Source organism: Mustelus asterias, chromosome 8 (assembly GCF_964213995.1).
Source record: "Mustelus asterias chromosome 8, sMusAst1.hap1.1, whole genome shotgun sequence".
NCBI lineage: Eukaryota > Metazoa > Chordata > Chondrichthyes > Carcharhiniformes > Triakidae > Mustelus > Mustelus asterias.
Genome location: NC_135808.1, coordinates 46011675 through 46036220, shown reverse-complemented (window position 1 = coordinate 46036220; position 24546 = coordinate 46011675). Strand labels below are relative to the sequence as shown.

The following is a 24546-nucleotide window of genomic DNA, read 5'->3' as shown; positions in this document are numbered from 1 at the left end:
GATTCCAGGATACCTGTGGCTGTCCTTGGAGTGTTTGATGGGGGAAGTGTAGAGGGAGCTTTACTCTGTATCTAACCCCGTGCTGTACCTGTCCTGGGATCGTTTGATGAGGAGAGTGTAGATGGAGCTTTACTCTGCATCTAACCCCTGTTGTACATGTCCTGGGAGTGTTTGATGGGGACAGTTTTACTCTCTATCTAACCCCATGTTGGATCACCATCTGCTGTTCACACTGAATCAAGGGACCATATCAAGATTAATTCAACTGGCTGATTCGTACTTTGGTGCAGATTGTTTACTGCTTTCCTAATCTCAGCCCTGAGTATTTCTCCTGCCAGAATTGCTCACTTAACCTTTCTGCACATTTTCCGTACCTAATTCGCCCTCAGTACTCATAAAATTCTCATATTGCTGAATGCCAGGCTCATGGGCACTTAATTTGTCTGGATCTCGGTATGCTGCCCTGCACACACTCTATGGTTTTCACTTCCATCCTCAATCTACAGATGTTTAATATTCGATGTGAACTTGTGCCTTGACACTCCTTATCACTGACTTCCCTTGTGTCCTCCTAATCCCTCCCTGGGCAGTATTCAGTGTTCTGAGGCGTGGTTGTTCAGCGAGGTTTCCTCAGCTGAAATGTGACAAACATGAAACTTGATAGATGTGGATTCAGTGAGAATGCAGATTGACTCAAGCCTTCACCTCACCAAAGTGAGACTCTCGCAAAAGGGAATGTGAGATGTCTAGACCTTGACTTGTCACTACGTCATTGTACAATTAGTACAGGAAGAATGTGTGAAGTCTTACTCACAGTCCAGCCTCCACCATCAGTAGTCATGTCACAGAAGACTTGCAGGCTTTGCTGTGGCTCTGCATTGATGTAGATAGTGTAGATGCCACTGACGATGTCCCCATTAAGTAGGTGCTGAGTGCAATCCCAAGGGTATGGATAAAGGCTGCCTTCTACAATGAGAAAAATGAATCAGGACAACTGGAAAAGACAAATTCTCATGGAAATCAACTCATTATTCAGCTTCTCATCCTCAAGGAGCAATAGCAACAGTGAGGGACTTTGAAATGACTTATTCTACTGACCGCAACGGGGAGCATTGAAATAAACAAGGAATGAGTCAACAAAAATAGGTATCCTAACAACTCGTACATTCTTATTCATCAATTCAATTCTCAAATCTGCCTCTCGTCTTCCACATCCTCCCTGGCCAAAGACAGCGAATCCTCCCCTGGAGTTTTGGGATTGTTGAGAATGGCGGAGGCCATTGAATAATAATAATTGCTTTATTCCAGACACAGATGTAGACGAGCCAGTGTATAGCCATGCCAATTTCCAGCCTGGATAAATGGGCATTGTCTCTGGCCAAAACAATGCCGCTTAATATGAACCAGCATCGAAATGACCCCATGTAACAGAATAGAGTAGAATAGAATAGAAACCCTACAGTACAGAAAGAGGCCATTTGGCCCATCGAGCCTGCACCGACCACATCCCACCCAGGCCCTACCCCCAAATTCCTACATATTTTACTCGCTAATCCACGCATCCCAGGACACTAAGGGGCAATTTTAGCATGGCCAATCAACCTACCCACACATCTTTGGACTGTGGGAGGAAACCGGAGCACCCGGAGGAAACCCACACAGACACGAGGAGAATGTGCAAACTCCACACAGACAGTGACCCAAGCCGAGAATCGAACCCAGGTCCCTGGAGCTGTGAAGTAGCAGTGCTAACCACTGTGCTACCGTGCCGCCCTGGGGTAACACCAACAGAGGAACCACCTTTGTAATGATGGAAAGAGAGGAGTCTGTCCCTCAGGGGCACTGGCAGATCTAATTGGTTAGAACCGAGCGGGGAAAAGACCCATGTCATAGAGGGTAATCATCAAGTTGACATTGGCAGGGTTCATTATAGTTAAAATCTCCAGGATCTGATGGCATCTGCTGTCTAACCTATCCAACCCCTGCCAGAGTTGTGAAAGGAAGTAGGTGAGGAAATTGCAGTTACCTGAGCCACACCTTTTCCAGAATGTTCTGGGTTCAAGAATTGTCCTTTTAGAGTGGAAAATGGCAAATGAAACTCCATTATTTAAGGAAAGTTAGAGAGAGAAACCTGGAGTTCTTAACCTGTTAGTCCAACTTCTGTTGTGGGGGAAGTTATCGGATACAATTAAAAGTGATAATTAAGGGCAGAGTGATTGAGCATCAGGAGAAATCTGAGCTGATTAGAGTGAACCAATGAAAGTTCCGATTAAAATTGATCAGCTGAAACTCTGTTTCTCTCTCCAAGGATGCTGCCTGACCTGTCGTGTATTTCTGACATTTATTGTATTTGGTAAAAGATGTTCTGTCAGCACATCTTTAAACAAGCCCAAACTGATGTCAGTACAGGTTGCTGTTACCGACAGAACAATGATACTGCGTGCCACCTTTGAGCCTACCCCATCAAACTCTTTACTAAAAGAATCCCTGGTTGTAGTCTGTTTTAGTCATGCCGCCTTCACTAACTCTCGAGCTTATATTGCCGCACTCTCAGTTGTCAATGAAATTCTCAATCTCAGCCATGAGATCCAAGGAGGAATTTAATTGAGAGATTTACTCCTCCGAGGTTTCTTTTGCATACCTCGTACTGTCCAGGAAAGCAGATATTATTGTTTTTAACTGATCCAGTGACAACACAAATTGTGAATTAGAGTCATAAGGGTGAATTTTCCTGTACCATCTGCCACGGGGACCGTAGCGGGCTGGGGGTGGAGCAGGCAAAGGCCTGTTGACCTCAGTCGGGATTTTCTGGTTTTTGTGTGAGCGCGGCCGGAAAATCCCACCCATAGAGTCATACACCACAGAATCAGGCCTCTCGGCCCACCATGTCTATTCAATATCAATCTATACTAATCCCGTTTACCAGCACTTGGTCCATAGCTACTATGCCTTAGAGATTTAAGTGCTTGTCCAGATGCTTCTGAAATGAGAGTACCTACCTCCGTCACATAAGAACATAAGAAATAGGAGCAGGAGTAGGCCATCTAGCCCCTCGAGCCTGCCCCGCCATTCAATAAGATCATGGCTGATCTGACGTGGATCAGTACCACTTACCCGCCTGATCCCCATAACCCTTAATTCCCTTACCGATCAGGAATCCATCCATCCGCGCTTTAAACATATTCAGCGAGGTAGCCTCCACCACCTCAGTGGGCAGAGAATTCCAAAGATTCACCACCCTCTGGGAGAAGAAGTTCCTCCTCAACTCTGTCTTAAACCGACCCCCCTTTATTTTGAGGCTGTGTCCTCTAGTTTTAACTTCCTTACTAAGTGGAAAGAATCTCTCCGCCTCCACCCTATCCAGCCCCCGCATTATCTTATAAGTCTCCATAAGATCCCCCCTCATCCTTCTAAACTCCAACGAGTACAAACCCAATCTCCTCAGCCTCTCCTCATAATCCAAACCCCTCATCTCCGGTATCAACCTGGTGAACCTTCTCTGCACTCCCTCCAATGCCAATATATCCTTCCTCATATAAGGGGACCAATACTGCACACAGTATTCCAGCTGCGGCCTCACCAATGCCCTGTACAGGTGCATCAAGACATCCCTGCTTTTATATTCTATCCCCCTCGCAATATAGGCCAACATCCCATTTGCCTTCTTGATCACCTGTTGTACCTGCAGACTGGGCTTTTGCGTCTCATGCACAAGGACCCCCAGGTCCCTTTGCACGGTAGCATGTTTTAATTTGTTTCCATTGAGATAGTAATCCCATTTGTTATTATTTCCTCCAAAGTGTATAACCTCGCATTTATCAACGTTATACTCCATTTGCCATATCCTCGCCCACTCACTCAGCCTGTCCAAATCTCTCTGCAGATCTTCTCCGTCCTCCACACGATTCACTTTTCCACTTATCTTTGTGTCGTCTGCAAACTTCGTTACCCTACACTCCGTCCCCTCCTCCAGATCATCTATATAAATGGTAAATAGTTGCGGCCCGAGTACCGATCCCTGCGGCACGCCACTAGTTACCTTCCTCCAACCGGAAAAACACCCATTTATTCCGACTCTTTGCTTCCTGTCGGATAGCCAGTCCCCAATCCACTTTAACACACTACCCCCAACTCCGTGTGCCCTAATCTTCTTCAGTAGCCTTTTATGGGGCACCTTATCAAACGCCTTTTGGAAATCCAAAAACACCGCATCCACCGGTTCTCCTCCATCAACCGCCCTAGTCACATCTTCATAAAAATCCAACATGTTCGTCAAGCACGACTTTCCCCTCATGAATCCATGCTGCGTCTGATTGATCGAACCATTTCTATCCAGATGCCCTGCTATCTCCTCTTTAATAATGGATTCCAGCATTTTCCCTACTACAGATGTTAAGCTGACCGGCCTATAGTTACCCGCCTTTTGTCTCCTTCCTTTTTTAAACAGCGGCGTAACATTAGCCGTTTTCCAATCAACCGGCACTACCCCAGAATGCAACGAGTTTTGATAAATAATCACTAACGCATCCACTATTACCTCTGACATTTCTTTCAATACCCTGGGATGCATTCCATCCGGACCCGGGGACTTATCCACCTTCAGTCCCATTAGTCTACCCAGCACTGCCTCTCTGGTAACATTAATTGTATTAAGTATTTCTCCTGCTGCCAACCCTCTATCGTTAATATTTGGCAAACTATTTGTGTCCTCCACCGTGAAGACCGACACAAAAAACTTATTTAAAGACTCAGCCATATCCTCATTTCCCACTATTAACTCCCCCCTCTCGTCCTCCAAGGGTCCAACATTCACTCTAGCCACTCTATTCCTTTTTATATATTTATAAAAACTTTTACTATCATTTTTTATATTAATTGCTAGCCTAGCTTCATAGTCTATCCTTCCTTTCTTTATCGCTTTCTTAGTCTCTCTTTGTTGTTTCTTAAATTTTTCCCAATCACTTGTTTCTCCACTATTTTTGGCCACTCTGTACGCAGCTGTTTTTATTTTAATACTCTCCTTTATTTCCTTCGTTATCCACGGCTGGTTCTCCCTTTTCTTACAATCCTTGTTTTTTGCTGGAATATATTTTTGCTGAGAACTGAAAAGGATCTCCTTAAAAATCCTCCACTGTTCCTCAGCTATCCTACCTGCCAGCCTGCTCTCCCAGTCTACCTTAGCCAATTCATCCCTCATCCTATCATATTTCCCTCTGTTCAAACAGAGGACCCTGGTTTGGGACCAAACTTTCTCCTCTTCCATCTGAATCAGAAATTCGACCATATTGTGGTCACTAGACCCAAGAGGGTCCTTCACAATAAGATCCTTAATTCTACCTACCTCGTTACACAATACCAGATCCAAAATAGCTCGTTCCCTCGTCGGTTCCGTAACATGCTGTTCAAGGAAACTATCCCGACAGCATTCTAAGAACTCTTCCTCCATTCCACCCTTACCGACTTGAGTCTGCCAGTCAATGTGCATGTTGAAGTCCCCCATGATTATTGCCGTTCCGTTTTTACACGCATCCCTTATCTGCTTGTTTATAGCCCTCCCTACCTCAACATTATTATTTGGGGGCCTATATACCACACCTACTAGTGTCTTTCTCCCTCTACTATTCCTCATCTCTACCCATAACGATTCCACGTTTTGTTCCTCAGAGCCTATGTCATCCCTCAGTACTACCCTGATATTATCTCTTATTAATAGCGCGACCCCACCACCTTTTCCTTCCTGTCTATTCTTCCTAAACGCCTGATACCCCTGGATATTCATCTCCCAGTCCTGGTCACCTTTCAGCCACGTTTCTGTAATGGCCACTAGATCGTACCCACTTGTGCTGATTTGCACCATCAACTCATTTACCTTGTTCCGAATGCTTCGTGCATTCAGGCAAAGTGTCCTTATTCCAGCTTTTATCTGGACCCGCTTTGATGAGTCGCGAACACCCTCTCCCTCTACTCCCTTATCTAAATTACCGCCTTCATTCACTTGCACCCTCTCCTCTACCATTAACTTTGTAATTCCCCTTACCCCTCAGTCACCCTCTCAGTCATTGCATTCCCCCCTTCCTCTGGATGAAAAAACATTTCCTCAGATCCCCCCTAAACTACTTCCTCCTCACCTTAAACCTATGCCCTCTTAGACACGGGGGAAAGTTTCTTATGATCTATCCTATCTATACCTCATAATTTTGTATACCTCTATCAGATCCCCCCTCAGCCACCTCTGCTCCAGGGAAAACAAACCCAGCCTATCCAGTCTCTCCTCATGGCTGAAACTTTCCATCCCAGACAACATAGAAACTAGAAGCAGGAGTAGGCCATTCGGCCCTTTGAGCCTGCTCCGCCATTCATCTGATCATGGCTGATCATCGAATTCATTATCTTGATCCCCCTTCCTCCCATATCCCTGATCCCTTTAGCCCCAAGAACTGTATTAAAGTTTATTTATTAGTCACAAGTAGGCTTACGTTCACACTGCAATGAAGTTACTGTGAAAATCCCCTCGTCGCCACAATCCAACACTTGTTCGGGTACACTGGGGGAGAATTTAGCATAGCCAATTCACCTAACCTGCACATCTTTGAACAATGGGAGGGAACCTGATTACACCTGTGGGAGGTGCACCCATCTGCAGCTCCTCCAAGACCGCGTTAGGAAGCTGGAGCTGGAGTTGGATGAGCTTAGGGTCATCAGGGAGGCAGAGAGGGCCATAGACACAAGCTTCAGGGATATAGTTGCTCCAGGGAATGAGAATAGATGGGTGACAGTGAGAGGGGCTGGGAGGAAGCAGTCGGTGCAATAACAAAAAACACCGAATTGTGGTCACTATCTCCAGAAGCACCCTGTCGTCGTTCCCCTTAACAACAAGTATTCCACTTTGGATACAGGTGAGGGGGGCGACCTACCAGTGGTAAGCCACAGTGACCAGATCGCCAGCGCTGAGTCCGTCCCTGTGGCTCAGAAGGGAAAGGGGGAGAGAGGTAGAGCTATAGTTATTGGGGACTCGTTTGTTAGAGGGATAGATAGGAGGTTCTGTGGCAACAAGAGAGACTCACGGATGGTATGTTGCCTCCCGGATGCCAGGGTCCGTGACATCTCCGACCGTGTCTTCAGGATTCTAAAGGGGGAAGGGGAACAGTCACGAGTCGTGGTGCACGTCGGCACCAAAGACATAGGTAAGAGAGGGGACGGGGATTTAAAACAGGAATTCAGGGAGCTAGGGTGGAAGCTGAGAGCCAGGACAAACCATGTTGTCATCTCTGGTATGTTGCCGGTGCCACGTGCTAGTGAGTTGAGGAACAGGGAGAGAGTGCAGTTAAACACATGGATGCAGGGATGGTGTAGGAGGGAGGGTTTCAGCTATGTGGATAATTGGAACACTTTCTGGGGAAGGTGGGACCTGTACCAACAGGACGGGGTGCACCTGAACCAGAGGGGCACCAATATCCTGGGAGGGAAATTTGCTACAGCTCTTCGGGGGGGTTTAAACTAATTTGTCAGGGGGATGGGAAAAGGAGTTGTAGTCCAGAGGTCAGTGAGTGTAGTGAGGTACTGGGAAGGGTATCATGGTCAAAGGTGGGTACCAGCAGACAAGAAGGTGGGTTGAAGTGTGTCTACTTCAATGCAAGGAGCATCCGAAATAAGGTAGGTGAACTTGGGGCGTGGATTGGCACTTGGGACTACGATGTTGTGGCCATTACGGAAACATGGGTAGAACAAGGACAGGAATGGTTGTTGGAAGTTCCGGGGTATAGATGTTTCACTAAGTGTAGGGTAGCTGGTAAAAGAGGTGGAGGAGTGGCACTGTTAATCAAGGAGAGTGTAACGGCTGCGGAAAGGCATTTTGAAGGGAATCTGCTACAGAGGTAATATGGGCTGAGGTTAGAAATAGGAAAGGAGCGGTCACGTTGTTAGGAGTTTACTATAGGCCCCCAAATCGTAATAGAGATGTGGAGCAAGAAATTGCTAAGCAGATTATGGATAGGTGTGGGGGTCACAGGGTAGTTGTCATGGGGGACTTTAACTTTCCAAATATTGATTGGAGCCTTTATCGGTCGAATAGTTTGGATGGGGCAGTTTTTGTGCAGTGTGTGCAGGAGGGGTTCCTGACACAATATGTGGATAAGCCGACAAGAGGTGGGGCCACATTGGATTTGGTAATGGGAAATGAACCGGGCCAAGTGTTGGATTTGGTTGTGGGAGAGCACTTTGGAGATAGTGACCACAATTCGGTGTCTTTTGTTATTGCAATGGAGGGAGAGGGCCGTACGGCAGGGCAAGGTTTACAATTGGGGGAGAGGTAATTATGATGCAATCAGGTGGGAACCGAAGCACCCCCAGGAAACCCACACAGACACAGGGAGAATGTGCAGACTCCGCACAGACAGTGACCCAAGCTGGGAATCGAACCCGAATCCCTGGCGCTGTGAGGCAGCAATGCAAACCACTGTGCCACCCCTATTTAATTCCTTCTTGAAATCAGACATTTTGGCCTCAACTACTTTCTGTGATAGTGAATTCCACACACTCACCACTCCTGGGTGAAATTTCTCTTCACCTCAGTTTTAAAAGGTTTACCCCTTATCCTCAAACAATAACCCCTGGTTCTGGACTCCCCCACCTGTCTGACGCTGTTAGAATTTTATAAGTTTCAATCAGACCCCTCTTACTCTTCTAAACTCCAGTGAATATAATCCTAACTGACGTAGTTTCTCCTCATATGACAGACCTGCCATCCCAGGAATCAACCTGGTAAACCTTCGCTGTACACCCTCTATCGCAAGGACATCCTTCCTCAGATAAGGACACCAAAACTGCACCTGCTACTCCAGATGTGGCCTCAACCAAAGCCCTGAACAATTGCAGCAAAACATCCCTATCCCTCTACTCAAATCCTCTCGCTATGAAGGCCAGCATACCATTTGCCTTCTTTACTGCCTGCTGTACCTACGTGCTTACTTTCAGCGACTGCTGCATGAGGACACCGAGATAAAGTGGATGAATGAAGGATGTCCCTGATGGTGGGATTTCCAGAACCAGGGGTCACAACCTAAGGATATAGGGTAAACCTTTTAGGACAGAGATGAGGAGAAATTTCTTCACCCAGAGAGTGGTCAGCTTGCTGAATTCACGACCACGGAAAGCAGTTGAGGCCAAATGATTGAACGTTTACAAGAAGAAGTTAGACATAGCATTTGGGGAGAAGGAGATCAAAGGACATTGGGGAAGGCGGGTCTTTCTATTGAGTCGGATGATCAGCCATGATCAAAATAAATGATTGTGTGGGCTCGAAGGGCCGAATGGCCTCCTGCTGCTCCTAATTTCTGTTTTTATATTAACATCTCTGCCGCAAGAGGAAGATTTGAGGGAGCATGTTAGAAGATGAGGCAGAAGGTGAAAAGATCAGAGGAGCAGTGGAGCTTACTTTAGTGAGTTGTTATTTAATAGATTTGTATTAGATACATCTTTGTGTCAGATGGATTCCTGTACTTAGGAGAGCACTCATACATTTGCACATTCACTTCACTCATACCTGTTGTAAATGAAGCGTGTTCTGGTGTACTTCTCATGGTGCCATGTGCAGACTGCAGTGTCAGTGTGTACTCGGTCATTTCTGACAGGCCCTCCAGTTGAATCCAAGTATCCTCTGCATCCAGTATCAGCTCCTGTAAGAGTGTGCAAGGGAAACATCAAATCAGGGCCTGAACCCAGTCACTTCCCAACCTCCAAAAAAAACTCAAATTCCACCCTGCAGTACGTCCTTTGATAAACCGCTCCGGTCCTCAGACAATTAACATTTAAACATGGTGTGCACACCTTGGTTGGGAAAGTCAAGAATGCAACATAAAAATCAGATTTAGCCCAGTTAGGAGGGAACATGGGTAACATTCCTCTCACATAAAAGGTGAAACTTCCTCCCAAATAAAGCAATCACAACACTTCTGTTGCAGCTGCTGGTCTAAGATGATCATGTCAAGGGCAGGTTTTCCAGTTCTGACACCACACTGGGATTCGGGGTAGATGTGTTCGGTCAGGATCCTCAGTCTGACAAGGGCAACATGGGCAAAAGCCACAACGCTCAGCAGAGAGATGACTCAATAGTTATTGCAACTACTGAGCTCGCCCATGTTCTTGTACAGGGAATCTTTACATCACAAACATACACCCCTGCTCCCTCCAGCAGAGTTAGAAGTCTCACAACACCAGGTTAAAGTCCAACAGGTTTATTTGGTAGCAAATACCATAAGCTTTCGGAGCGCTGCCCCTTCGTCAGATGGAGTGAAAATCTGTTCTCCAACAGTGCACAGAGACACAGAAATCAAGTTACAGAATACTAATTAGAATGCAAATCTCTACAGCCAGCCAGGTCTTAAAGGTACAGATAATGTGGGTGGAGGGAGCATTCAACACAGGTTAAAGAGATGTGTATTGTCTCCAGACAGAACAGCTAGTAAGATTCTGCAAGATCAGGGGGAAAGCTGTGGGGGTTACTGATAATGTGACATAAATCCAACATCCCGGTTGAGGCCGTCCTCATGTGTGCGGAACTTGGCTATCAGTTTCTGCTCAGCGACTCTGCGCTGTCGTGTGTCGTGAAGGCCGCCTTGGAGAACCCCCCAGCAGACACAGAGAAGTTTGTACAGATACTGCTGGTTTCCCGTGTTTGATGAGTTTAGATGTTACAGCATCAGCACTTAGAGTTTTCTCCATGGCGGGTGAATCAATCGCTTTGCTCAGTTCCTCCATGTGGGATCAGTTCCAGCTCCACTATGAGGGGCAGGTTTTCTTTGGTGCCTGGAGCTTCCTCGGAGTATTCTTCCTGGAATACAACTTCAGGTAGAGTTCCACCATCTCTCCAACTCTTGCAGTTGGTGATGATGTCCCGTATCTTTGTTTCCAATGGATAGGTTTTCTTTGCTGATGGACCTGTTGCCTTTTTGATCTCACCATTGTGCTGATAGTGCACAATGTCAAAGGACATCTGGATATTCTGGCAAATTTCTAACCAGTCGTGCAGTATGCTGGACTTTACATTGGTGGTGCTCAGTGTATTCAGAGTCTTCACACTTGGCTCTTTGTAATTAATGAGAGCGGACTGATTGACCTCAATATCAGGCTCCCTCACAGTGATGTTAGTATTCACCAAGGAGATGAACATGGAGGACAGTGAGATAAGTGTGGAGCATGCTCATATGCTCGGGCATTTTGAGATCAAGAAAGAAGTGGTGTTGGGTCTCTTGAAGAGCATTAAGGTGGATAAGTCCCCAGGGCCCGATGGGATCTACCCAAGGTCATTGAGAGAGGCAAGAAAAGAGATTGCTGGGGCTCTAAGATCTTTACATTCTCGCTAGCTACTGGAGAGATCCCGGAGGACTGGCGAGTAGCTAATGTTGTTCTTCTGGTCAAGGAAGGAAAAAGGGATAATCCAGGAAATTATAGACTAGTGCGTTTCACATCTGTGGTTGGGAAGCTATTGGAGAGGATTCTTTGGGATAGGATTAACGCGCATTTGGAGAAGCATGGCCTAATTAGGGAAAGTCAGCATGGCTTTGTGTAGGGCAGGTCATGTCTTGCTAACTTGATTGATTTTTTCTAGGAGGTGACGAAGGTGATCAATGAGGTTTGAGCGGATGTTGTTTGCATGGATTTTAGTAAGGCTTTTGACAAAGTCCCTCGTGGTAGGTCCATCCTGAAGATTAAGATGCATGGGATCCACAGTAACTTGGCCGCTTCAGAATTGACTTGCCCACAGAAGTCAGAGTATTGGTGGAAGAGAGTTTTTCTGGCTGGACGTCTGTGACTAGTGGTGTTCCACAAGGATCTGTACTGGGGCCTCTGTTGTCTGTGATATATATATATATGTATATGACTTAGATTAAAACATACGTGGATGGATTAATAAGTTTGAAGACGACACAAAGATAGGTAAAGCTGTGAAGATTGTAGAAGGTTGTTAAAGGATACAGCGGGATATAGGGATATAGATCAGTTGCTGATAAGGATGGAGAAATGGCACATGGAGTTTAATCCGGGCAAGTGTGAGGTGCACTTTGGGAGATCAATTGTTAAGGGGAAGTATATAGTGGATAGAGCTGTGAAGAAGGCCTATAGTGTGTTAGCTTTTATTAACAGGGGGTTGGAGTTTAAGAGCCGTGGGGTTATGCTGCAACTGTACAGGACCTTGGTGAGACCACATTTGGAATATTGTGTGCAGTTCTGGTCACCTCACTATAAGAAGGATGTGGAAGCGCTGGAAAGAGTGCAGAGGAGATTTACCAGGATGCTGCCTGGTTTGGAGGGTAGGTCTTATGAGGAAAGGTTGAGGGAGCTGGGGCTGTTCTCTCTGGAGCGGAGGAGGCTGAGGGGAGACTTAATAGAGGTGTATAAAATGATGAAGGGGTTAGATAGAGTGAACGTTCAAAGACTATTTCCTCGGGTGGATGGAGCTATTACAAGGGGGCATAACTATAGGGTTCGTGGTGGGAGATACAGGACGGATATCAGAGGTAGGTTCTTTACGCAGAGAGTGGTTGGGGTGTGGAATGGACTGCCTGTAGTGATAGTGGAGTCAGACACTTTAGAAACATTTAAGCGGTTATTGGATAGGCACATGGAGCACACCAGGATGATAGGGAGTGGGATAGCTTGATCTTGGTTTCAGATAAAGCTCGGCACAACATCGTGGGCCGAAGGGCCTGTTCTGTGCTGTACTGTTCTATGTTCTATATAGTTGATGGCAGGATCCTGAACAGCACTGATGTACAGAGCAATCTTGGGGTTCAAGTCCATTCTCTGAAAGTGGCCACACAAGTAGATAGGGTGGTAAAGAAGGTTTATGGGATGCTTGCCTTTATTCTTTTTTTACTCATTCATGGGATGTGGGCATCGGTGGATGGGCCAGCATTTATTGCCCATCCCTGAGGGCATTTAAGAGTCAACCACATTGCTGTGGGTCTCGAGTCACATGTAGGCCAGACCAGGTAAGGATGGCAAATTTCCTTCCCTGAAGGACATTAGTAAACCAGATGGATTTAAACGGCAATCGACAATGGTGTCATGATCATCATTAGACTTTTAATTCCAGATTTTTTATTCAATTCAAATTCACCATCTGCCATGGTGGGATTCGAATCCGGGTTCCAGAGCATTACCCTGGGTCTCTGGATTACTAGTCTAGTGACAATCCCACTACACCACCGCCTCCACTGTTGGTCAGGGCATTGAGTACAACAGCCAGAATGTCATGTTGTAACTTTATAAAACGTTGGTTAGGCCGCACTTACAGGATTGCATTCAATTCTGATCGCCACATTGCGGGAAGGAAGTGGAGGCTTTGGAGAGGGTGCAGAAGAGGTCTATTAGGATACTGCCTGGATGATGGGGTATGAGCTATAAGGAGAGGCTGGACAACTAGGGTTGTTTTCGCTGGAGTGGCAGAAGCTGAGGGGAGATCTGATAGAAGTCGATAAAATTATAGAGGCATAGGTAGGATTGACAGTCAGAATCTTCTTCCCAGAGTTGAAATGTCTAATACAAGGGGGCATGCACTTAAGCTGAGAGAGGGAAAGTTCAAAGGAGACGTGAGGGACAAGTTTTTTACACAGAGAATGGTAGGTGTCTGGAACGTGCTGCCAGGTTTGGTGGTGGAGGCAGATATGATAGGGACTTTTAAGGACCCGTGTCCTTAACCCACTCATTCCCAGGTTCACAGGACGAGAATCTGAACTACATTTTGTAAAGTCAGAATTTTTTTTCCACACTTACTAGAGGGTAGCAAGCTGGACTTAATATGGGTGGCACGGTGGCAAAGTGGTTAGCACTGCTGCTTCACAGTGCCAGGGACCCAGGTTCAATTCTGGCCTCGGGTCACAGTCTGTGTGGCGTTTGCACATTCTCCCCGTGTCTGCGAGAGTTTCCTCCAGGTGCTTCCATTTCCTCCCACAGTCCAAAGATGTGCGGGTTAGGTTGATTGGTCATGCTAAATTGACCCTAGTGTCAGGGGGATTAGCGGGGTAAATGTGTGGGGTTATGGGAATATGGCCTCGGTGAGATTGTGGTCAGCGCAGGCTCGATGGGCTGAATGGCCTCCTTCTGCACTGTAAGGATTCTATTCTATGTTTCAGCCTGAACTAATCAGGAGACAAACTAATTTTAGCGGGCCTATTCATGAGAGCAACCATGATGTGGAGATGCTGGCGTTGGACTGGGGTGGGCACAGTAAGAAGCCTCACAACACTAGGTTAAAGTCCAACAGGTTTATTTGGTATCACGAGCTTTTGGAGCGCTGCTCCTTCATCAGGACTCACTTGATGAAGGAGCAGCGCTCCGAGAGCTTGTGGTACCAAATAAACCTGTTGGACTTTAACCTGGTGTTGTGAGGCTTCTTACCATGAGAGCAGCAGCAGTGTTTTTTTTAAGTGCCTAACTAGTATTTAGTTTTTAGTCCAACAACCAATAGAGGGAGGGAGATATCAATTGGTAGGGTGTGCTACTCCTGCATGTTGTGGGGTATCATGGATACTTCAAGAGTCCCTGAGGACTACATCTGTGGGAAATGCATCCAGTTGCAGATGCTCACCGAACGCATGGATTGGTTAGAGCAGCAGCTGGAGGTACTGAGGAACACACAATTAACTGAAATTGTTCTGAGATAAAACTACAGAGATGTGGTCACACCCAAGGTGCAGGAAAATAGATGGGTGACCACCAGATGGGGTAGGCAGTCAGTACAGGGGTTCCCTATGGCTGTCTCCCTATCTAACAAGTATGCTGTTTTGGATAAGGGGAGAAAGGTTCAGTGAAGATGTGCGGGAGAAGTTTTTTTACACAGAGGGGGCCCGGAATGCACTGCCAAGTGAGGTGGTTGAGGCAGATACGTTAGTGACATTTAAGACTTATCTGGATAGACACACGAACAGACAGGGAATAGAGGGATATAAACGGTCGGTCTAGATAGGACAACGTGATCAGCACAGGCTTGGATGGCTGAAGAGCCTGTTCCTGTGCTCGACTGTTTTTTGTTGTTCTTTGTTAAGAGACTTTTAGATAAGCACATGGATATGCAAGAAATAGAGGGATATGGACCAAAGGCAGGCAGAAGGGATTCGTTTAATTTGGCGTCATGTTCGGCACAACATCGTGGGCCGAAGGGCCTGTTCCTGTGCTGTACTGTTATATGTTCTATGTACCAGTGTAAGTTTCAGGGCAATCCTCCATACGTTAAAGGACTCAGAAGAAATCTTGACAGTTTAAAAGTGACCAACTCTGGCTGCTGCCCGATGGAAAGTTTTGATGTGGAGATGCCGGTGTTGGACTGGGGTAAACACAGTAAGAAGTTTAACAACACCAGGTTAAAGTCCAACAGGCTTATTTGGTAGCAAAAGCCACACAAGCTTTCGGAGCTCTAAGCCCCTTCTTCAGGTGAGTGGGAATTCTGTTCACAAACAGAGCTTATAAAGACACAGACTCAATTTACATGAATAATGGTTGGAATGCGAATACTTACAACTAATCAAGTCTTTAAGAAACGAAACAATGTGAGTGGAGAGAGCATCAAGACAGGAATGTTTCCCAGAAAGCTCGGCAGGACAAGCATAGCCGGCCTCGGACTGGGATAAGGAAAGGTGTGAGCCAGCCTTGAATATGCAAGCGGCCAGTGGAAGTAGAAAGGCAGACACACCTGTGATCTAATCATTGGAACAAAGGCAGATGGAGACCAGCAGACGAATAAGTAAACAAATCAGCGGGGGGGGGGGGGGGGGGGGGGGGCAATGGCCATGGAAATCGGCCCATCCCCAGAAGACAAGAAGACCCATCCCACTAATGGGATACCGTTCGGGAAGCTCCGGAGGGACATCAAAAGGACATTAAAATATCAATCAAGGCAGTTTCAGCCTTTTGTGTTTGGACTTGACTCAATTTAAACCAAGACTGCGGGTGATCGAAAGCAGTAAGAAGTTTAACAACACCAGGTTAAAGTCCAACAGGTTTATTTGGTAGCAAAAGCCACACAAGCTTTCGGAGCTCCAAGCCCCTTCTTCAGGTGAGTGGGAATTCTATTCACAAACAGGGCATATAAAGACACAGACTCAATTTGCACATGTAAATTGTTAGCTGGAGAGTGTGGCTGTTCGAATGGGCAGGAGTCAAGATTGAGAAAGCAGACAAGCGAGGCCAAGCTCCTCTTCCAGAATCACAAACTCCCTGCACTGAGACGTTAAAGCTCACCACAAAGGGACCCCTTTTCGGATTGTGAGTATCCCAGCCAACCTTGTGAAGTTCCCGAAGATAGGATAGAGGTTGAGGGAAAGGGGAGGGGTGGTGTACTGTAATTTTAAAGTTCAGTAATCTTGTTTGAACTGTGTAAAGTAAGATTTTACTTGTGTCCGTTAGCATTTCTCCCATAGTGATAGCATAAAGCATAAGTTTTATTCATGTGTGGTGTGGCATTGGAGAGGTTGATTCTATTGTTAAATAAATCACTGTAAGTTTGAAACTCGTTTTGCAGTTCGTCTTGCCTCTTGTTCTCTCATCGACGCACTCTGGCGAGGTCACAGTTTCAATATCCCTTTCCATAAATCCGGAGTCCAGAACTGAGGGTTGGAGGCAGGTTGGAGGCAGGTTGCTGGCGGAGTGCCACAGGGATCAGTGCTTGGTCCTCTGCTCTTTGTGATTTTTATTAATGACTTAGAGGAGGGGGCTGAAGGGTGGATCAGTAAATTTGCTGATGACACCAAGATTGGTGGAGTAGTGGATGAGGTGGAGGGCTGTTGTAGGCTGCAAAGAGACATAGATAGGATGCAAAGCTGGGCTGAAAAATGGCAGATGGAGTTTAACCCTGACAAATGTGAGGTGATTCATTTTGGTAGGACTAATTTAAATGTGGATTACAGGGTCAAAGGTAGGGTTCTGAAGACTGTGGAGGAACAGAGAGATCTTGGGGTCCATATCCACAGATCTCTAAAGGTTGCCACTCAAGTGGATAGAGCTGTGAAGAAGGCCTATAGTGTGTTAGCTTTTATTAACAGGGGGTTGGAGTTTAAGAGCCGTGGGGTTATGCTGCAACTGTACAGGACCTTGGTGAGATCACATTTGGAATATTGTGTGCAGTTCTGGTCACCTCGCTATAAGAAGGATGTGGAAGCGCTGGAAAGAGTGCAGAGGAGATTTACCAGGATGCTGCCTGGTTTGGAGGGTAGGTCTTATGAGGAAAGGTTGAGGGAGCTGGGGCTGTTCTCTCCGGAGCGGAGGAGGCTGAGGCGAGACTTAATAGAGGTTTATAAAATGATGAAGGGGATAGATAGAGTGAACGTTCAAAGACTATTTCCTCGGGTGGATGGAGCTATTACAAGGGGGCATAACTTTAGGGTTCATGGTGGGAGATATAGGAAGGATATCCGAGGTAGGTTATTTACGCAGAGAGTGGTTGGGGTGTGGAATGGACTGCCTGCAGTGATTGTGGAGTCAGACACTTTAGGAACATTTAAGCGGTTATTGGATAGGCACATGGAGCACACCAGGATGATAGGGAGTGGAATAGCTTGATCTTGGTTTCGGATAAAGCTCGGCACAACATCGTGGGCCGAAGGGCTTGTTCTGTGCTGTACTGTTCTATGTTCTATCTGAGCGATTCGAACCCGCTCACTCCAGGGAGACTGCTGGTCAGGAGATAAAGGATCAGAGTCTCTCTGTTTCTCTCTCTTGGGAACCCACTCGAGTGCTGTGGGTACAGGGTGGCTATTGTCCCACCGACAAGGGAGAGAATCACTCAGGCCTTGGTGGCGGTTTTGGGATAGCTGTGTGATATCAGGATCAGGCTACCGGTCAGGTATAAACGGTGAGCCTGGTTCAGTGCTCTCTCCTGTGGAGTTGCCCCAGTGCGGCATTCCCCAATCCTTTGAAATTTGTAGGAGAGAGACACTCACAGCTATTGGCAGACCCCCAAATACCGGCCCGCAAGTGGAGTAAAAAGAAAGATCCCGCTACTACCAGTCAGCACTATTTCCATTCTTGCTTGCTATATTGTTGAGATTACAGCATTGTAGATAATGTCTTGGAGTATGTTCCATTTCACTCTGGGCTCCTGGCTGGGAATGCTCAACAGCGCCTGTTCAAAGGAGTTGGGGTAGCCTGGTGGCACAGTGGTTAGCACTGCTGTCTCACAGCGCCAGGGACCTGGGTTCAATTCTGGCCTCGGGTCACTATCGATATGGAGCCTGAACGTTCTCCCCATGTCTGCGTGGATTTCCTCTGGATGCTCCAGCTTCCTCCCACAGTCCAAGGATGTGCAGGGTTAGGTGGATTGGTCATGCAAAGCTGACCCTTTGTGTCAGGAGGATTAGCAGGATAAATACGTGGGATTACGGGATAGGGCTTGGGTGGGATTGTTGTTGGTGCAGGCTTGATAGGCTGAATGGCCTCCTTCTGCACTGTAGGATTCTACGATTCTATGAGTTGAGGAAATATTGGTTTATATCTGGGTGACAATGTGGCTGACTTTTGTACGAAGAAAGATTCACTGTCCAATTCCCAATGATTCACTCCCCCAATCCCCAGTGATTTTCCCCTGGGATGCCCAGTTATTAACTCCACAGATCACCAGTGATTCACTCCCCGGATCTCCCAGATACGCCCCCGATCCCCAGTGAATCCATATACAGATCCCAAGTGAGTCACTTCCCCGATCCCCAGTGATTCACATCCAGGATCCCCAGTGATTCATTCCTTGATCCCCAGCGATTCACTCCCCCGATCCCCCATTGATACGCTCCCCCGAACCCCAGAAATTCTCTCCCTCAATCCTCAATGATTCACTTCCCAATCTCCAGTGATTCACTCCCCCAACTGCTCTCCAGATCCCCAGTTATTCACTCCCCCAATCCCCAGCTGTGAACTCTCCGATACCCAGTGATTCATTCCATCGGTCCCCCAGATACAACCCCCGATCCCTAGTGAATCCATCCATTGGTCCCAAGTGAATCAATCCCCGATAACCAGTGATTCATTCCCGGCTCCATAAGACAATAAGATATAGGAGCAGAATTAGGCCATTTGGCCCATCGAGTCTGCTCCACCATTCAATCATGGATGATATGTTTCTCAACCCCATTGTCCCACCTTTTCCCCATAACCTTTGATCCCCTTACCAATCAAGTGCCTGTCCATCTCTGCCTTAAATATACTCAATAGCCTGGCCTATTGTGGCAATGAATGCCACAGATTCACCACCCTCTGGCTGAAGAAATTCCTCCTCATCTCGGTTTTAAACGGTGATCCCTTTACTCTGAGACTGTGCCTTCGGATCCGAGTCTCTCCTACAAATAGAAACATCTTCCCCACATCCCCTCTATCCAGGCCTTTCAGTATTCTGTAAGCTTCAATGAGATCGCCCCTCATCCTTCTAAACTCCATTGAGTACAGGCCCAGAGTCCTCAAACGTCAGGCCCTTCATTCCCGGGATCATTTTTGTAAACATCCTCTGGACCCTTTACAAGGCCAGCACATCTTTCCTTAGATACAGGGTCCAAAATTGCTCACAGTACTCCAAATGTGGTCTGATCACAGCCTTATACAGCCTCAGCAATACATCCCTGCTTTTGATCCCCACCGATGCAGCCCCCTCCCTGACCCCCAGTGAATCCATCTGCTGATCCCAAGTGAATCATTCCCTGAACCCCACCGATTCACTCCACAGTTCACAATGATTCACTCCCAAAATTCAGCTCTGAAAAAGGGTCATCCTGACTCGAAACTTTGACTCTATTCTCTCTCCACAGATGCTGTCAGATCTGCTGAGATTTTCCATCATGTTCTGTTTTTCTTTCAGATTCCAGCATCCGCAGTATTTTGCCTTTATCCCCAGTGATTAAGTCCACCAATCCACAGTTATTCTTTGCCCAATTCCCAGTGATTCACTCCCCTGATCTCCAACAAGTCACTCCTTGAGCATTAGCGATTCACCCCCACAATCCTGATTCAGCAGATCCCCAGTTATTCACTTCCCAATTCCCAATGAATCCATCCACTGACTCCAATGATTTAATAACCCAATCACCAATGATTCACTCAGCAGATCTGCAGTGATTCACTCCATGATCTCCAATGATTAAGTCCACCGATCCCCAGTTATTATTTCCCCAATGCCCAGTGATGCACTCCCCTGATTCCCAGTGATATCCCCCTGGGATCCCAGTGATTCACTCCATGATCCCCAGAGATTTATTCCCTGATCCCCAGCGATTCATTCCTCTGAAACCCAGTGTCTGAATCCCCCAATACCCAGTGATTCGCTCCCCTGATTCCATGATTCACTTCCCTAGATCCCCAGTACTTCACTCCCATAATCCCCTAAGATCACTCCCCCATTCCCCAGTGGTTCACTTCCCCCGATCCCCAAAGATTCACTCCCCCGATCCCCAGTGATTCGCTCCCCCAATCACGAGTTATTCGCTCATTCGATCCGCAGTGATTCGCTCCCCCGATCCCCAGTAATTCTCTCCCCCGATCCCCAGTAATTCTCTCCCCCGATCCCCAGTGATTCTCTCCCCCGATCCCCAGTAATTCTCTCCCCCGATCCCCAGTAATTCTCTCCCCCGATCCACAGTGACTTGCTCCCCCGATCCACAGTGTTCGCTCCCCCGATCCCAGTGATTCGCTCCCCCGAACCCCAGTCATTCGCTCCCCCGATCCACAGTGCTTCGCTCCCCCGATCCCCAGTGATTCGCTCCCCCGATCCCCAGTGATTCGCTCCCCCGATCCACAGTGATTCGCACCCCCGATCCCCAGTCATTCGCTCCCCCGATCCCCAGTGATTCGCTCCCCCGATCCCCAGTGATTTGCTCCCCCGATCCCCAGTGATTCGCTCCCCCGATCCCCAGTCATTCGCTCCCCCGATCCACAGTCATTCGCTCCCCCGATCCACAGTGATTCGCTCCCCCGATCCCCAGTGATTCGCTCCCCCGATCCCCAGTGATTCGCTCCCCCGATCATGAGTGATTCGCTCACCCGATCCACAGTGATTCGCTCCCCCGATCCCCAGTGATTCACTCCCCCGATCCCCAGCGATTCACTCCCCCGATCCCCAGCGATTCACTCCCCCGATCCCCAGTGATTCGCTCCCCCAATCATGAGTGATTCGCTCATTCGATCCGCAGTGATTCGCTGATTCGATCCGCAGTGATTCGCTGATTCGATCCGCAGTGATTCGCTACCCCGATCCCCAGTAATTCTCTCCCCCGATCCCCAGTGATTCGCTCCCCTGATCCCCAGTGATTCGCTTCCCCGATCCCCAGTGATTCGCTTCCCCGATCCACAGTGATTTGCTCCCCCGATCCACAGTGTTCACTCCCCCGATCCCCAGTGATTCGCTCCCCCGATCCCCAGTGATTCGCTCCCCCGATCCCCAGTGATTCGCTCCCCCGATCCCCAGTGATTCGCTCCCCCGATCCCCAGTGATTCGCTCCCCCGATCCACAGTGACTTGCTCCCCCGATCCACAGTGTTCGCTCCCCCGATCCCAGTGATTCGCTCCCCCGAACCCCAGTCATTCGCTCCCCCGATCCACAGTGCTTCGCTCCCCCGATCCCCAGTGATTCGCTCCCCCGATCCCCAGTGATTCGCTCCCCCGATCCACAGTGATTCGCACCCCCGATCCCCAGTCATTCGCTCCCCCGATCCCCAGTGATTCGCTCCCCCGATCCCCAGTGATTTGCTCCCCCGATCCCCAGTGATTCGCTCCCCCGATCCCCAGTCATTCGCTCCCCCGATCCACAGTCATTCGCTCCCCCGATCCACAGTGATTCGCTCCCCCGATCCCCAGTGATTCGCTCCCCCGATCCCCAGTGATTCGCTCCCCCGATCATGAGTGATTCGCTCACCCGATCCACAGTGATTCGCTCCCCCGATCCCCAGTGATTCACTCCCCCGATCCCCAGCGATTCACTCCCCCGATCCCCAGCGATTCACTCCCCCGATCCCCAGTGATTCGCTCCCCCAATCATGAGTGATTCGCTCATTCGATCCGCAGTGATTCGCTGATTCGATCCGCAGTGATTCGCTGATTCGATCCGCAGTGATTCGCTACCCCGATCCCCAGTAATTCTCTCCCCCGATCCCCAGTGATTCGCTCCCCTGATCCCCAGTGATTCGCTTCCCCGATCCCCAGTGATTCGCTTCCCCGATCCACAGTGATTTGCTCCCCCGATCCACAGCGTTCACTCCCCCGATCCCCAGTGATTCGCTCCCCCGATCCCCAGTGATTCGCTCCCCCGATCCCCAGTGATTCGCTCCCCCGATCCCCAGTGATTTGCTCCCCCGATCCCCAGTGATTCGCTCCCCCGATCCACAGTGATTCGCTCCCCCGATCCCCGGTGATTCGCTCCCCCGATCCCCAGTGATTTACTCCCCCGATCCGCAGTGATTCACACCCCTGATCCCCAGTGATTCGCTCCCCCGATCCCCAGTCATTCGCTCCCCCGATCCCCAGTGATTCGCTCCCCCGATCCCCAGTGATTTGCTCCTCCGATCCCCAGTCATTCGCTCCCCCAATCCCCAGTGATTCACTCCCTCGATCCCCAGTGATTCACTCCCCCGATCCCCAGTGATTCGCTCTCCCGAGCCACAGTGATTCGCTCCCCCGATCCCCAGTGATTCGCTCCCCCGATCCCCAGTGATTCGCTCCCCCGATCCCCAGTGATTCGCTGCCCCGATCCCAAGTGATTCCCTCATTCGATCCCCAGTGATTCGCTATCCTGATCCCCAGTGATTCGCTACCCCGATCCCAAGTGATTCGCTCCCCTGATCCCCAGTGATTCACTCCCCCGATCCCCAGCGATTCACTCCCCCGATCCCCAGCGATTCACTCCCCCGATCCCCAGCGATTCACTCCCCCGATCCCCAGCGATTCACTCCCCCGATCCCCAGCGATTCACTCCCCCGATCCCCAGCAATTCACTCCCCCGATCCCCAGCAATTCGCTCCCCCGATCCCCAGCGATTCACTCCCCCGATCCCCAGCGATTCACTCCCCCGATCCCCAGCGATTCACTCCCCCGATCCCCAGTGATTCGCTCCCCCAATCTCCAGGGATTTTCTCCCTCGATCCCCAGTGATTCGCTCCCCTGATCCCCAGTGATTCACTCCCCCGATTCCCAGCGATTCACTCCCCCGATCCCCAGTGATTTTCTCCCCCGAACCCCAGTGATTCACTCCCCCATTCCCAGCAATTCACTCCCCCGATCCCCAGTGATTTACTCCCCCGATCCCCAGCAATTCGCTCCCCGATCCCCAGTGATGCACTCCCCCATTCCCAGCTATTCACTCCCCCGATCCCCAGCAATTCGCTCCCCTGATCCACAGCGATTCACTAAACCGATCCCCAGTGATTCACTCGCCCATTCCCAGCGATTCACTAAACCGATCCCCAGTGATTCATTCCCCCATTCCCAGCAATTCACTCCCCCAATTCCCAGTGATTCACTCTCCCGATCCCCAGTGATCCGTTCCCCCGATCCACAGTGATTCGCTCCCCCAATCCACTGTGATTCGCTCTCCCGATCACGAGTGATTCGTTCAGTCGAACCGCAGTGATTTGCTCCCCCGATCCCCAGTGATTCGCTCCCCCGATCCCCAGTCATTCGCTCCCCCGATCCACAGTCATTCGCTCCCCCGATCCACAGTGATTCGCTCCCCCGATCCCCAGTGATTCGCTCCCCCGATCCCCAGTGATTCGCTCCCCCGATCATGAGTGATTCGCTCACCCGATCCACAGTGATTCGCTCCCCCGATCCCCAGTGATTCACTCCCCCGATCCCCAGCGATTCACTCCCCCGATCCCCAGCGATTCACTCCCCCGATCCCCAGTGATTCGCTCCCCCAATCATGAGTGATTCGCTCATTCGATCCGCAGTGATTCGCTGATTCGATCCGCAGTGATTCGCTGATTCGATCCGCAGTGATTCGCTACCCCGATCCCCAGTAATTCTCTCCCCCGATCCCCAGTGATTCGCTCCCCTGATCCCCAGTGATTCGCTTCCCCGATCCCCAGTGATTCGCTTCCCCGATCCACAGTGATTTGCTCCCCCGATCCACAGTGTTCACTCCCCCGATCCCCAGTGATTCGCTCCCCCGATCCCCAGTGATTCGCTCCCCCGATCCCCAGTGATTCGCTCCCCCGATCCCCAGTGATTCGCTCCCCCGATCCCCAGTGATTCGCTCCCCCGATCCACAGTGATTCGCTCCCCCGATCCCCGGTGATTCGCTCCCCCGATCCCCAGTGATTTACTCCCCCGATCCGCAGTGATTCACTCCCCTGATCCCCAGTGATTCGCTCCCCCGATCCCCAGTCATTCGCTCCCCCGATCCCCAGTGATTCGCTCCCCCGATCCCCAGTGATTTGCTCCTCCGATCCCCAGTCATTCGCTCCCCCAATCCCCAGTGATTCACTCCCTCGATCCCCAGTGATTCACTCCCCCGATCCCCAGTGATTCGCTCTCCCGAGCCACAGTGATTCGCTCCCCCGATCCCCAGTGATTCGCTCCCCC

General features: G+C 49.1%; 1 protein-coding gene across 1 annotated transcript in view; it reads right to left on the bottom strand.

Annotated features, from left to right (window-relative positions):
• The window catches only part of tnr (tenascin R (restrictin, janusin)), a 383262-nt gene that overhangs the window by 41792 nt on the left and 316924 nt on the right, over positions 1 to 24546 (bottom strand). Inside the window, exons 16-17 of the mRNA XM_078219166.1 lie at positions 9542 to 9674; positions 815 to 966 (exon numbers count right to left, since the gene is read on the bottom strand). Of these exons, the coding sequence (XP_078075292.1) occupies positions 815 to 966; positions 9542 to 9674 (285 nt within the window). The remainder of the gene's footprint in view (positions 1 to 814; positions 967 to 9541; positions 9675 to 24546) is intronic.